Below are 16,007 nucleotides of genomic sequence, written 5' to 3'. Positions count from 1 at the left end.
AAACTATCCCCAAGGAGAAACACATACCTGGGCACAGAGCCCTGGCATGTCCTAGCAACCCTGCTGGCGGCAGGTGCTGGATGCTAACCCTGGCCTGAACATTGGATGTAGCTGCCACCTCCCTCTAGGATGCACATGGATCCTGTCCCTTTCTTAGTGCCACAGAGGAAGAATCAGGTCTGGGTGGCCAAGGCCAGGCCACATAAAGGAATCCCAGCTGCAGGGAAGCTGAAGAGAGTGTCAGGGATCTAGCTCCCATCACAGCAAGTTTCTGCCTCCCTCCCAGATACATCCTAAAGGATCGCCCCAAATGTGAGAGCACTGGTCAAGAAAGGCCAAGGTCCACAACAAACGTCAAGTTCTATCTTTCCTAAATAAGTGCATGCTAAACTTGTCATAGGTAAAATAAACAATTTTATATACTCCAAAATAAACAAAGAATCTAAGAGGGCAATGCTGAGGTTGGGGTAGGACAACCACATCTGTCCTCACTAGAGCTGGGGATTGCTATTCTGATGTGCTGTTTTTCACACAGCCATCAGCAGGCCTGGTCACTGAAAATGATGAAACTGCCTTCCACTCACAAGTGCCGCCAACCTCCTGCACTGTGTGCCAAGTGTTTAGAGATCCCTCGATGGGGAACACTGGGACTGTTTTTAATTTACAGATGAGTAAAATTTTAAGATGTGACAACTTTGAGTACCGCTGCCCCGATCTATTAAACAAAGAACAGCGATTCCCATGCTGCGTCTTCCCATGTTAACCTACACCTGACAATGCTGATGTGGCCCAGGGCTGGCAGGAGGCCCAGATTGTAACCATGCTTCCTGCATTTCCACCTGCGCACATGGCTCTGCCCTGATGTAGATGGAGAAAGAGCATTTTGCACATGGATCCAAAAGGGCAACTCGGGTTGGCTGTCATCAGGTGCACGTGGGGACACTCTTCAGAGCTCTGTCCTGGTTTGTTGTGCAGCCTTGGCTCAGTGGGGACAGCAGATAAGGACTTGCCCTAGGATGGCTGTAACTCAGTGAAGCGGGTAGAGTGGTCCAGGGAAAGGAGGTCCAAGCCCCGAGCTGTTGAGCTGAGCTGAGCAGGAGCAAGAGTCACAACCTGCTGTGCTCTTTCCCTCTGTCCACAGCCACGTGGGACTGGAGGAGGTGGTGGAGGGAAGTGGGTCCGCATTTCCTTTTGGGTTAATGAAAGTGTTCTAATATTGATTGTGGTGATATTTGCTCTGTGAAGATGCCAACAAGCAGTGGATTTAAGTGAATGAACTGCACCTTGTGGGAAATACATATGGATAAAGTCATTATTACAAATAAAACAGAAGTAATTATAATGAGGGGGCATTAAATGCCAGCCAGTGATCTAATCTAAGCACGCTGTGCATTATAGACTATCTCATTTAATTCTTGAGAGAAACTTGTAGAGTTGGTACCATAATTATCCAGATTACAGATAAGGAAACTCAGCTACCTAGAGACTGGGTGACTTGCCCAGGTTATAAGCTAAATCAACAAGATCATCTTTTTTAACTGCTGCACATTTGCAGGTGTGGGCTCAAGGAGGGGCCTTGTAGCACTGGTCATGGCAGGCCACTGGATACAACCTAAGTCGTCTCCACCAGATGGGGACTGTTCAAATACGTGGTGCCTCACGCCCTGGAAAGAGCAAAACACATCTGCACATGCTGCTGGGGAAAGGAGACAACAAAAACAAGGTGATCAAATGCTGTGTCTTTTTTGTTCCTGTTTGCAGTTTTTAAAAAGTTAAAAGCTATACATACAAGTGTGTGCAAGCATGATAATTTTCTACCACTTTTTCACGAATGCAGTTGTCTCTGAGAAGCAGCAGGTCTATGGTGACAGAAGCATTAGTTTCTTCTCTGGGTGCCTTTAAATACTATCTGATTTGATTTTTTAAACCATGAAAAGATAGGAGCTACTCATCCCACGTTGGTTTCAAGGAAGCCTTTTCTAGCTCACCCACAGGTCAGGGCTTCACACTGAATCCCCTCCGCACCTCACTGGCATCAGCCCCTGAGGGCCCCTGTCATGTTTCACTTGTGCATCCTTATGCTTCATCCCCCCCTACCCCCACCCTAGCCCGACTGGCCTGTAAGCCTCCTGAGGATAGACACTGGGCTTGTTTCTTGCTAAACAATGCCAGGCACATAAGTAGAACACGGACACATATTTGGTTTTATTAGAAAAACAAATAAGTAAATGAATCAAAATCTTATGACTTCAATTGCCAGCAGTCAAGGACTGAGGAACAGGAGGGTTCCTCCCAGGAGACTGTACTTTGTGACAGGAAGTATGGCCCACCAGGACTAGGGAATGTGGCAGCATGAGCTGCCACGAGTGGAACTTAAGAAGGTGAGTTATTCCTTCAATTAAACACATTTACTTTCATCTAGTCCCAGAGAATTTAGAAAGCCATAATCCCTTCCATTTCTAATGCTTTCATTATCTTTTCCTAATTAATTGAGGTGTGTAAACTCATTGATCTAAAACTTTGCAGGCATCAACATCACTCACATGGTGATCCAGCGCCACATTGCCAATAGATCAGACTTAATCAGACTCTACCAGTTTTCAAATTATACATGTCATTAGACAAAATTCATTTAATTTTGCCTCTAAAAACTACAGCTTATTATACTGGCTGCTCCCAGACATTTATAGCAATTCACTGTTGAATATGTACTATTAACCAACTTAGGATACAATTAATAAAATGAATTTAGCTGTATGACATAATAGGTGGCTTTGGTATAATCCAAAATGTGCTTTAATGTGCTTTGGAAAAAAACAGAAAAAGATTAAGAAAGGTAAATTATCTGAGTGAAATTTCTAAAGTTGCCACCTTGTAGATCAATACAAAATTTCTTCACAAGAATATTTATAGATTATGACAGCAGTATTTTACCCAAATAACACATAAAAAGGAAAGGAATAGTACATTTCTCACACAAACCAAATCATATATATTGAATAGAAACTGCGACTGTTTTCTATAAACTGTTTAGGAACAGGAGGAATAATATAGAATTTGAAATATGAAGATGCATTTCCAAACCTCAGGGGTTGCAGAACATAAGCCCCCAGCAGTTCCTCAGGTAAAGGCTCCGTTTCCCAACCTCTCATGACTTTTTTCATTTTGCATTCTGAGCACTTGACCAATTACCTGATAATTGAACCCCTGTGGGATCATGCCCTTTTTTAGTACCTCATTTAGTTGGTAGAAAATAGGCCCATCAAGGAGGTGAAATGTTCCAATTCCAGGAAATGAGTGTTTAGAGCAAAAACAATAAAGGGCAGACGTCAGCTTAAACAAAAGCTGGGAAGACACTGGCGTTGCCAGCACTGTGTTGCAGGCCTCTGCGAGGGACACAGCATCCATTCGCCCACTACATAAAACCCTGAGGAAGGGTGGGTGTGGAAGGTGCCCAGGACTGCCGTGCTGAGAGGGCTGGTCCATCATCTGCCCAGTGGCCTCTGCTGTCTTTGTCAGCTGTAAAAGAAGCATCCCAGGTAGAGCAGAACAGGGGAATTCAGACCACAAGCCCTATCTGCTCCTTTTCCCTCAGGGCCTCTTGTCCTCTTCAGAGTCATAGAGGCCTGTTTTCAATAAGAGCTCTCCAGAGAACCACAAGGAGGTGCATAGGTAAGAAGAGAAGGCTTACTATGGGAAACCTGCCCACACTACTTTGGAGGCCAAGAGGTCCCACCACCCACTGTCTGAAAGCTGGAGGTCAAGGAGAGCTGCGGTGTGACCAGGTCTGAGTAGGACAGGTGTGCTGACGTCTGGCAAGAGGAGGCAGTCTTCTCTTCTTCCCCTTTTTATTCTATCAGACCCTGATGGGCTGGATGATGCCCACCCATACGGGGAAGGACAGGCCTTCCTGACTCAGAGCACTGACTCCAATGCTCATCTCCTCCAGAGATCCTCACAGACACACCAAGATAATGTTTCACTGACTACCTGGGGACCGCTTAGCACAGTGAAGTTGACCCCTAAAATGAACCATCACAGAGGTCTCAACGATCTGATGAAAACTGGACCTTCTCCCCATCTCTTCCCAAAGGCACTGATGCAAACACCCTGAGCTTTGCCCAGTTTTACAGGGTTCACAGGCTGGCCAAGGCCTACCCACAGACCTTGGACCCAGGTTAAGAAACCTGCTCCCCTTTAGTCCCTTTTTAGACACTGCATTACTTGGTACCCCAAAAGGAAATATGCAAAAAAGTTTTTCTTTAATATCTAAAGATTTTCTAGGAGAAGCTGGTTCCTCTTGGATACAGGTACAACTGTGTTTCTGCAACAACTCTCTCTGGCTAATCTTTCCACTTAAATGAATCCCACTAGGACTCACCCACCCATCTGTTTCTGCCTCTCATCTTGGCTTCCTATATGAGCTTATATTTTTCTTTGGTCCCGACTTAAAATTTCTTATTTATATTTTCCTAGTGTATGCCTGTGTTCCTTTTAAGCCTTCTCAAATGCTTCATGGAACAAACAAATAAGGCAAGCCGCTCTCAATTTGCAGGTTTTGATCCCAATGCTGGAAACCAGAAAAATGAGATTAAAAGCTTCCCTCCACCACCAAAGACAGTTGTTTATACACAATGGAATATTACTCAGCTATAAAAAAGAATGACTATGACTTTTGCAGGTAAGTGGATGGGTCCGGAGACTATTATGCTAAATGAAATAAGCCAATGCCCCCCAAAACCAAAGTTCAAAAATTCTCTCTGATATGTGGATGCTTACACACAACAAGGTGAGGGGGAGAATAGAAGTTCAGTAGATTAGACAAAGGGGAATGAAGGGAAGGGAGAGGGGACAGAAATAGCAGACAGTGAAATATATCTGACACAACTTTCCTTTATACATATATGAATACACCACAGTGAAATTTCACATCATGTACATACATAAGACTGGGGTCCTCACTAGAATAAGACATACTTCATATTTGCATAAATATATCAAAATACACTCTACTGTCATGCATAACTAAAAGGAACAAATTTTTTTAAAGGACAGCTATTAACTAGTCCCTTTTATTTATCTCCAATCATTTCTTTTCATTAAATAACCAAATGTATTATACTAGCTACAACTAAGTAACTTTCCAGCCTTTAATTAAAAGTAGAGTTTCTGCCATTGAGTCTGTACTTTGGTCAGTTACAAGTGCATGTGTTGACTGTGAAGAAGCAGTTCTAACTTCTCAAAGAGCAAGAAGGAAGGCACATGTGCACACACATGTGGGCTGTTAATTTGAGGGCCATGGGGACATGTGGTCTATCCTCTGAACTTAGAAGGGGAAAAGAACTAGACTTCCACCAACCTCTGATGTCTATCACTTCCTTCTACTATGAGGTTAGGAGAAATTCACAGAGGTATCAAAGCCTCTGTGACTTTCTCATTAACAGAAATTATAAGGACTTTTCCTATCATATCACAGTTGCTGCACGGACCACAGAATGTTGTTAAGCTCACTGCCATTCTGACACCATGGCAGTGATCAGCCGTGCTCTCAGACTGTGTTATGCAATAGACTGGCAAAGAAGCATGGATATTTCTCTATCAAATAATTTCTAAAATATTTTGGTGACTATTTCAATATTAACTGGTTTCCTTGGAAACCCTATATATTTTATTTTACACATCTGAAAACATCATTGTGATATAGATCAAGACTTTTTCAACCTGCCAAAAGATCCAAGGCACAAAACTGGTTAAGACATTTTGACACTGTTCCAGCAGGCAGTGCTGCTCCTTTGCCACGTCACCATGTGGCAGATGCTGGCAGGGGTGGAAGGATGATCACACACCTAATCAGAAACAACTTTTCAAGTAATGCTCCAAGTTCCCTAATTAGTAATATTAGGTAAATTAGTTTGAACCACTTTTAATCAGCTTCGGCAGAAGAGAGGTATTGTCACTGATTGCTCGGGTGCTTTCACGGTGCTTATAATGGATGTGAAGGGGCAAGGGAGCCAAGGGGCCTGGCTGATTGCTCTGAGGCACTGCTCCCACTCGGCCCGCACACAGCCTGCTGGAAGGACTAAGCAGACGGCCCAGCCCATCCTCAAGCTTGGCGATACTCTGACTAAGGCATCATATTTTTGCATGCAAATAACTCCCTTTTTGTTTCTGTATATTAAACTGCACGGAAAATTTGCCTTTAAATCTTGGCATTTCTTGGAGCCTGGAGTAGGCACTTAAAAATAAAAACCCAAGGCTAATTACACAGCTGAGGAAATGAATGTGAATTAACTGAGCTTTTTAAAAACAAAACAACACAACAAAAATCCCACTTCAATATGGACAAAAGAGCTTCCACTCAAGGGAAACTATCTGAGATATAGTAGGCAGAAAAGGACCTTACGGCTTGTGCGACAGGGACTGAGGCCTTCGTTGCTCAATAAAGCCCACACAGGAGACTGTTGGTTGGTCCCTGACCCTGAGAGACGACCCCCAGGGAACCACAGAGCAACATGGCTAATGTTCACTCTGTGCTGATGGTTGAGTGGATCCCAAACCAAGACAACCCGCTTCAACTTCAGGCCTAAAGAGACTCTGCTCAGCTGGCTCCACAACAGCACATCTAAGGACACCAGAGACGTGGTACCTAGGTTAACTCCTCCCACAGTTATCTCATGGAGATTATCACTGCTAAATGATAGTTATGATAGTTATGACCAGAAGAGGGGCTTAACCAACTATGAAATTCCCATCCAGGAACACAAAGTGGTGATTAGAAACTTGATATAAAAAAGAGATTTTCCCAACAGATGAAAAGGGAAAGTAAGCCACAGAACAACGTGTACAGTATAATCACATTTACATTTAAGAAAAGTGTGTTTATGTACATGCACCTGTAACTATGGAGACAACACACACACACACACACACACACACACAGCTTGGAGGTAGGTGAACTTGAAAACATTGGAGGGATGAGATAAGGCCCCTTTCTGGCCACAATCTTAATCCTGGCTTTGGTTTTCAAAATTGTACCCCTGAGGCTTTGCTTATCAGGGTCTGTCTTGTACCACAATTACGTGCATGTGTTTGTGCCTTCCCAGCCTGAGGAAATGAGTACCAACCAGCCTGGGCTGCGTGAATCACAGAAGGACACATGATTATGTTCTTTGCTGAGAGCCAAGCACACCAAGGCATTCCTTCTTTGCTCAACAGCTTTATTTCCCAATTCTATACATTCATCAGAGATCTCCAAGTGGGGAAAGAGCCTTGATGGTCATTTGGGCTTGGATAATCTTATCCAAGGTTTGGCTCAGCCCCTTACACCTAATTTAAGGTGAAGGTTACTAGGTGAAATTTCACTTTTTAGGTTTCACTTGGGCCTTTTTCCTGGTGGAAAAGCACCATTGTATTTACCAGTAATTGTACTTTACATTCCCATGGCACCTGCCACTCTTAACTACCAAGCCATTGATCAATTGGCTTCATCTCCTCTCCAGCCTTCTGCAGCCATATCTGCAGAAGCCCAGCCCTTCTCCACCTTGAAGTTAAGACTTCTCTACATAACTGGATTACTCTGCCTGTATCTGTAGCAGACATCACCTTTGTGCATGTACCCTCTCCTCCAATTTGTTGAAATCATTTACGAATTCAATTCCATTTTCATATTGAGTCACACTGGTCCCAACAGAAATGGTCCCAAAACATCAATCACAAGACAACTAGGACCATTTTAACTCTGAGACTAAAATGTGAACACTGTGCAGTGGATATGCAGAAGTAAACTTGGGGATGGCATTAAATCAGAACGAGGAAAAGGCTCTGCTTCTCGTGATGAAAGGTTTCTTCATCTAAAAATTCCAAAGCATCAATTCTGCAGATCCATAAATTCTTATCCAAAATGCTCTGGGCCAGATGTCATTTGAAATTGGAGTTTTTGAACTCTGGAATGGTAATATAGGGCCCAGAGTGTATACTAAATAACACCTTAAGCAGAGGATCAGGCAGCAGTCTGTAATGGAGCCTAGAAATATTTTACTAGCAAAACATATGAATATTCTCTCTACTAGATAAAGACTATAAACAGGCTCCTATCAACTCAGAGCAGTTTTACTATCAACCAACTTAGTTTCAAATTTAAGAAAAAAAAAATCTTAATTTTCATAGCTTTCCAAATTTTGGAATAGCAGATAAAGGACTATGTACATGCACCTGACCCAAATCAAAGATCTAGTTCTAGCTCCCCTGATCATTACACATACAGATCTTTTAAACCATATATGTGTACTTGTTTTCCTGAATATTCTGCTACCATTCTGCTATGGACATTTTCTATAGGAGAGGGCATCCTGTTTTAGTTATTCAAACTATTCAAGAAGTAAAACAAAGTCTACAAATTTAGAAGTACTTTTTTTGAACACTGACCATAAGACTAAAGGAAAGATGCTTCTCTTGCTAAACACTATGACCCTCACCTAAAGGGAATTTTTATACACTACTGCTATATATACAGAAATTATAAATAATACACTGAAAAACAAAAACTATAGGGCCCACACATTTTAGTCTAGTAAGTGCTTCTCAAATCTTATTATCCACAAAATTTACCTGGGATTTCATAAAGATGCTGATATTCTAGATGCTGCTACTGCTCTGGGGCCACCTTTTGAGTAGTGAGGCTGCATAAGCTTTGGAAACAGATGAACTTGAGTCCACCACTTAAGGAGCAAGTGGCCCTACTTCACTGCTCTGAGCAGGTTCCCCACTAGTTAAAATGCAAACTACAACGACATCTCTGGAGACTGTTTTGAGTAGGTGATTGAGCAGCACAGACCTTGTGCTCCATCCGTCCTGTCCTATGATGGACTGAATGATGCCCCCAGGAGGTCTACATCCCAGTTCCCAGAACTTGTCAACACACTACCTTGAATTTGCAAGTGTGATCAGGGATCTTGAGACAGACAGATCATCCTGTGCTATCTGGATGGGCCTAATATGATCACTAGGGTCTATACGGGAGTGAGGCTGGACAGTAAGAGCAATAAAGACAGTGTGAGAGGATGGAGCAGAGGTCAAAGAGGAGAAAAGCTGCAGGGCTGCAGGCTCTGAGGACAGCCACGGAGTGCAGGTGGCCTCCTGTTGCTGGAACCCCTCAGAGGAACATAGCCTGCAGATTCTGCAGGTTGGACTTCCGGCTGCCTGGATGGTATGACAATAAATGTGTGTTGTTTCAAGCCAATGATTCTGTGGTAACTGTTTATAGCAGCTCCAGGAGATAACACACCATCTACTGGAGTAAGCTACTGCAGGTTGGCCTCCCTCTGCAGAACAAGAGCAGTTCCTGAGGCCACAACATCACCCAAAACTCAATCAGACCAGTTACCAAAGTGGAGGCTGGTATACAAAGACCTCTTCAAGGAGACTACATGAAGGGAAGAATCTGCCCACGCTGCTGTTTGGTTGGTTATAGCAAGTTTTAACGAACAGGAATGGACATGTGTGTTAGCAGCAAACGTCTAGGCTCACAGGAATCTCTTGCTCCCTCACTGTGCCACATGTTCTGGTTTGTCAGCTCCACATGGAATTGCTTGAATAATAATATTCATGAGGACACTAGCAGTGAGTCAATGCCTCAACACCAGGGGGCTGACCAAAGTGACCTCGGGCTTAAGACTGAAGAACTAAATATCAATGGGCTCTTTATTTGTACAAATCTACTTTTTTTTGTACAAATGCTACTTTTAGTATGGCTTAGCTCATACAGAAGCTTCATAAAATAAGAAAATACCTAGATAACACCAAAGATGTCTGTAGAATGAAAGCACATGCTCAAAATAAAATGGGCTTTTTCAAAATGAAGAAGGTCGCGTTTCTCAGGTTTCTCCCTATGAGCTTTGGTAGCAGTAGCTCCCCTTATCATCCATGCCCCTGCACTTTCCTTCGGGAGGGGAGCTCCGAAAGGCAACTGCTATTTTTGCATTCCTAAACTGCAAAGGAGGACCTGGCCTCTCACTGCCACTACTGTGTCCACAGCATCTAGTATTGCAATCGGCACCTTCTCTGCACACAATGAGTATTTGTGGGAAATGAATATTATAATGGATATTTATAATGGAAAAGATATTATGACTTTCATTTTAAAAAAACATTATTCTGAAAGATTTTTTGCTTCATTTTGAACTTGAATCTACTAGGTCCAAGATATTATTTATGGTGGAGTTAAAAGCATACTTTCTGATTTTTGCTGCCTATTAATATATGCATTTGATAATTTACAATGTGCTAAGCAGTCAAAACCAATAATTACTTTTCTAATTATTTGCCCTGTGTACAAGCTAAATGAAAGGGAAGGCACTTATTGCACATTAAAAAAATGATAAGTAGTTTAGTAGTTTTAAAATGTTCTGTTTAATCTCAAACCACAATATTCAAAACAGTTAAGAGTCCTCTCACTGGCTCAGTTAAAACCCCACAAAATAGTCCAATCTTCAGAAGAAACTATGAATTCTGCTCTAGTCACAATGAATATAGAAGACATCTTCAAAACTTTGCCAGTTCATATTTACAAAGTCTTCTGACCACGTGGTAGGACTGATCATAAAAAGTATGAATTTTACTTATGCACAATATATTCTTTTTAAGAAGCAATATAATTGCATGGAAATCTTTTATTTTAAATCTGATTTTGAAATATGACTGAATATATTAACATAAATCAGAACAAATCCGTAAACATCTATGAGAATATGTTAATGTAATTCCAGTGAATCTCACAATATTCTGTTTTTAAGAAAAAAAAATCACTAGACAGAAAATGTAACTTGGAATCTTATATTCAAGTGTGCAGAAGAAGCAGAAGTTGGCTCAATACGTGGTCCAGATTGAAAGTACAAGCTGATGTGCACATACGGCCACATAATCCCAAGTCAGACCATTTGGAAGTAGCACTAATCCATTCGTTAACATTTCATCTTCTTTTACTCAGTCCTCTGTGATTTCTGACTCCTTCAGAAGCCTGGGCAGAGTAGTTGCTTCGGTACTGCACAACTTCAGCACCTGTGAGCCCTCAGCCATGCATTGCCCAGGGTGGCCAAGTTTACAAGCAGCTAAGATTTTTACCTCTCTGCAAACTCAGTACCATCTTCATGAATACGTTTCTATATAGAGCCAGTGGGATGCTTACCTCTGCCGCAGAGGTATGAAGCTGCTGTCCCAGATTGGCTCTAGATGGATGGAAGTTTCAAATTCTTGCTGCTTCAGTGGGTTCTTGGCTTAGAAACTGAGGCCTTAAGGAGGGAAGGGTTTGTGTTCACCGGGTCCATCAATGGTGCCTCCCCAGGGATAAGGGCACTGGGTTCTCCCTGGTCCAGGCAATGACGTGGGCACATACACACGTGACTCAATGCAAACTATGAGTAAATAGAGAACGAGGGGAGGGAGGTCTGAGGGTTCTCCCTGCTGACTGTGCTCCTGGAACACCAGGCAGAACAATTCTGGCTGCCCGTTTTTCATTCTTACATCTTCACTCTGGCTTTTGTTTGGAGACAGAGGCCACCAGACAAGTAGGCCTTGGTGGAGAAAAATTAACAGCCTCAGGCTTCCTGTGAAGTACCCTGGACTCTAGGGAAGTAAGAGATCATGGCAGGACTCAGGTTCCCAGGGTACAGGTAGAAGGTAAAGTTAGCCCTTAGTGAGGGTCCACAACCACTGCTGTGTTTTTTGCCATGGTCTTCAGGTCATCTCTGTTCCTCTAAGCAGAGATAGGGACACAGATAAGAGCAGAGGCCCTGGGAGCCAGCTCTGCCTCCCTGATGGGCAGGGACACTTTCTACTTGCTTATACTTGCTCACTGGGCTTCAGCCCTGCCTGGGAGAGAAGAACATTAGAACAGATCAAACAAAAGGGAGGGGAGCTCCGAAAGGCAACTGCTGTTTTTGCATTCCCAGCATTTTAGTTGTCTTTAGAGAAACGATCCTGTTCTTCAGACTGCATGATTATAGTGGAGCTGACCTCACACCCTGGGGCCATGTGAGCTAGATGAGTGAGATCTGGAACTTGGACTGAACCACCAAAAATAGGGCACTTTACACTGTTATTTCTGTAAAAAGGGTATAAACCTAGAGCTCCTAAGAGCCACTATGTAGAGAGAACCTCCATTCAAATGAAGTCAACTTAGAGAAAACAGAGCTGGGCAATGGTGAGACCAAGCACAGATAACAACCTTAGAGCCCCTAGATCCAGCTATATCCGAAGCCCAGATCAATCCCTGAACTTTACAGCCCCATAAAAGCAATGTGGACAAGAATAACAACTTAAACTACTTTAGAATAAATTTTTCTAATTTGCTACTGAAAAAGCACCAACAAATACAGAAGTTAACAGTAAGAAGAGGGGAGAGAAAGCAGATTATATTTATGAATATGAAATACGGAAACAGTTCAGGTTTGTCCCTAGAAATGTGGGAAAGTGACATGGGGTGGAGGTGAGGGGGGCCTGGTCTACTTTTCATATTAAACCCAGATCATCAGGACAGTAGCTCTCCTTAACTACTGTGATTAATCTCACCAAATTCTAAATATAAAATGAATGTGCCTTTTCTGATGTGCAGTGATACTGCACAATCTTGAAAAGGAAGGGGCCATTACCAAAGAGAGATGCCTCTGGGGGGAAATCATTTCTTTCCTTGCCCATGTATGTGGTCATGATTGGCTGAAGGCGAAATGGTCCCAGCGAGGACCCGTCTTACCTGGCATGGCGTGGATGAGGTCGCCACAAAGAACAAAGAATCTGGGCTTGGGGTTCAGCCTGTTGATGGCCTGAATGGCTTGCTCAGTGAGGCGGATCTCCTGCTCCCACTCATCACCGCTGCTGTCGCAGTTCCCAGTGGACCAGGCCTTCATCAGCCCAAACTGTGGGTCCGCACCCTGGATGAAGTAGAATGGGCCTTTCCATTCTCTTTCCTTTTCTTAAAAAAAAAGAAAAGGGGGCAGGAGAGAAATGGCATAAAACCTGTCAGTGAAAGCATCCAGGTTACCATGCAAGTGGATATGATATTTTTCTTAAATTAAATAGGTCATTTTAATAAGCTGCTGTTCAAACATACTATTTTCCTGTCATAGTCTAGAGCATTTTGATTTATACTAATTATGCCTGAGACCTGGTGATTCCCAAAGGCCACAGGAAGCCACATGGACTGCTGCAGCCATGCAACCAAGCTGCTTGCTGAAGAGCTGAGTAGCCAAAGGGAAGCACAGACCACAACAGCAGCCGTGTGGACACTCCGCAACAGGGTTCTCATTAGAATTGAAAACACCCTAAACTGAATGCTTCCAGAAGTATTATATTTAAATTACTAGGTAAATACTTTTCTGCCAGGCTTAATGGCACCATTTGCGCTGTTTTGGGGATGTGACACAATTTTAATTAGCAAACTTGGCACTGGAAGCTCTGGTTATCTGGTGGGAAATGTGGTGCCAAAAATGAAATCTTGAAATAAGTCAATGTGAAAAAAAGAAGAAAAATCAATGCTAAAATTTCAAAGGTAGTGTGAGGTGGCCATCATCACGGCATGAGGTGGGCATGGGCAAGGAAGGGATTGACATTCTTTTTTCCCCAGCTTTATTGAGGTAAAATTGATGGGGGAAAAATGTATACATTTAAGATGTTCAACTTGATGACTCGACACACATACACACTGTGAAAAGATCACCAGGATCACTCATTAACATATTCATCGCATCAGCTTCCTTTTGTGTTTGGATGGTGAGAAAACCTAAGATTTACTCTCTTAGCAAGTTTTGAGTATAATACATTATTATGAAACCGTCACCATGCTTTACAGTAGGCTCCTAACAACAATTCATCTTTTAAGATTTTTTTATTAATTGAGACATAACTGTTGTACATGCTTATGAGGCACTGGGTGATGTTTTGATGTAAGTATATTCTGTGGATGGGATGTTCAAATCAGGAGGAGCAGGTCTATCTTCTTGAACGTTTATCATTTCTTTGCGGTGAGAATGTTCAAAAATCCCTTCTTCTAGCTTACTTACTTACTGTTATCCATAGTCACCCTACTGCATTTCTCTTATTTGCATTTTTACTGGTTGACCAACCTCTGGTCTTGGAAAGGGTTCTCTCTTGGGTGCCCTGAGCATAAATCACCTGGACTGCTCTTCAAACTGGTTCTGCTAGGCCGGAGCTTTGGGGATCTGGAGTCTGCATCCTTATACACCACAACTGCCACTGCAACTCCATTCTTATACACCACAACTGCCACTACAACTCCATCCTTATACACCACAACTGGTGTGGCCACTAGCTATGCAAAAGTTTAGCTTGTTTTCTTGTGTGTGTGTGTGTGTTTGTTTCTGATTCCTTCTTCAAACAAAATCTTAGGTGCAGACCAATGTTGAAGACATGAAAACCAGAACCCACACTTCCCAGATAGGATCCAGGGATATAGCTCCATCTGAGGAGCCTTGGTTTATAGTTCCCTCCCTTGTCCTTTGAGGAAACTGAGGCCCAGAGAAGCAGTGTGATTTTCCTAGTGTCCCACTAGGCCTTAAAGGCTAGGACAAAACTGTCCATGATCTTCATGCTGTTTTTATTTTTCTTTTTTTAATAAACTAATGTAGTCTACGTGCTACCTAAACCAATGGTATCCCCTTTGAAAGTCACAGCTATAGTATGACTTCCAAAAAGCTCCTTAGAATGATTTAATGACCTTGTGTTTGATTCACACATATCTGGTAGTATACCGAGAGCCTATTGTTTGCCAGGCCCCAGGTGAGGAGCTGGTGATACATGGATGATCTGGACAGAGGAGGCCCTGCTCTCACTGAGCTCAGTTCTCCTGGGAGAGAGCCAGTAACAAGGAAAGCTGCAGGAACAGCTTGGGGCTATTCAGGGAGAAAGCAGGAAGAGCTTGGGACTATACAGGGAACTCAGAGCGGTAAGACCTGGTTTGGGTGAGTGGACAGGGAAAGCCTCCAGAAGGGGGAGACTGAGCTGTAACAAAGAGCCTTTCCATGGAACCTTCCATGGAACCTCCCACGGAGCTGGCTATCTCAGAGCGGACCTCTGGCTTTAGCCTACCACTATCTTCTTAATTCCCTTTTCAGAAGCTTAAAAATAAGTGAACAAAATTACTTGTATGCATTTTATAGAACAAATGGCACACGTGCATCAACACACTAGTCAACAGCCAAGGGCACGGCTGTTCCACAGACCAGCACAGGACCCAGTATGAAGGAGGAATGTTTGACATGTGCACGTCTTGTTGCACAGGATGGCAAGACGGCACCACTGAAGGGTTTGCTCATTCATCCAACCCTTACCATGTGTGGCAGAGGGACTAAAATGGTCCCCAAAGATCCCACCTGGTGATATTCACATCCTTATGTAACCCTCGAGTGTGGGGTGGACCTAATGACCTGCTCCCCATAACAGAATACAATGATGGGCTGTTCCTTCAAAGCAGGCTACAGAAAGACCATGATCTTCCTCCTTCTGCCCTCCCAGGAGGTTATGAGCTGTCATGTTGTAAATGGCCCTATGAAGTGGCCAGCATGGCAAGGACACCTGGGACCAACAGCTCAGAAACTGCATCCTACCAACAGGTGGAGCAGTGAGTCAGATGAGACCAGAGCCATGGCTGACCCCCTGGAACAGCCTTAGGAGACTCAGGGGCAGAAGAACCTAGACTCCTCACAGAAAATGTGAGATGAAACAGGTTTGCTACTTCAAGCCACTGAGTTTCAGGGTAAAATGTTCCACAGAGATGGATACCTGTGAATCAGGTAGAAGAGACAAAGGGTGAAAGGGTCAAGGAGACTTCAAAAGAGCTGAGTGTGTTTCACAAAATAAGAAAAGCTGAATTCTGCTTCATGTCTTAAAGTTGTTAACGACATTTATTTATTTTACTTGCTTAATAACCTTTGTACACTGCTCAATGCTTTTAGCTGTGTTCCAACTCTGAGGCCCTTTGCAGAGCCATTTAAACTGTA

The 16,007-nt window shown here is 43.1% G+C and overlaps 1 protein-coding gene across 3 annotated transcripts in view; it reads right to left on the bottom strand.

Moving 5' to 3' along the window:
• Positions 1-16,007, bottom strand: part of Cpped1 (calcineurin like phosphoesterase domain containing 1) — a 92,244-nt gene that overhangs the window by 61,771 nt on the left and 14,466 nt on the right. For all 3 annotated transcript variants that reach the window (XM_046440622.2, XM_046440613.2, XM_046440604.2), the window contains exon 2: positions 12,746-12,964. In XM_046440622.2, coding sequence (XP_046296578.1) covers positions 12,746-12,964 — 219 coding nt within the window. The remainder of the gene's footprint in view (positions 1-12,745; positions 12,965-16,007) is intronic.

This window comes from Marmota monax, unplaced genomic scaffold (genome assembly GCF_021218885.2).
Source record: "Marmota monax isolate L192 unplaced genomic scaffold, Marmota_monax_Labrador192_F-V1.1 WCK01_AAM20220418_F8-fsc00035, whole genome shotgun sequence".
Lineage (NCBI taxonomy): Eukaryota > Metazoa > Chordata > Mammalia > Rodentia > Sciuridae > Marmota > Marmota monax.
The sequence above is the reverse complement of the archived record's forward strand: the minus strand, read 5'-3'. Positions and strand labels throughout refer to the sequence as shown.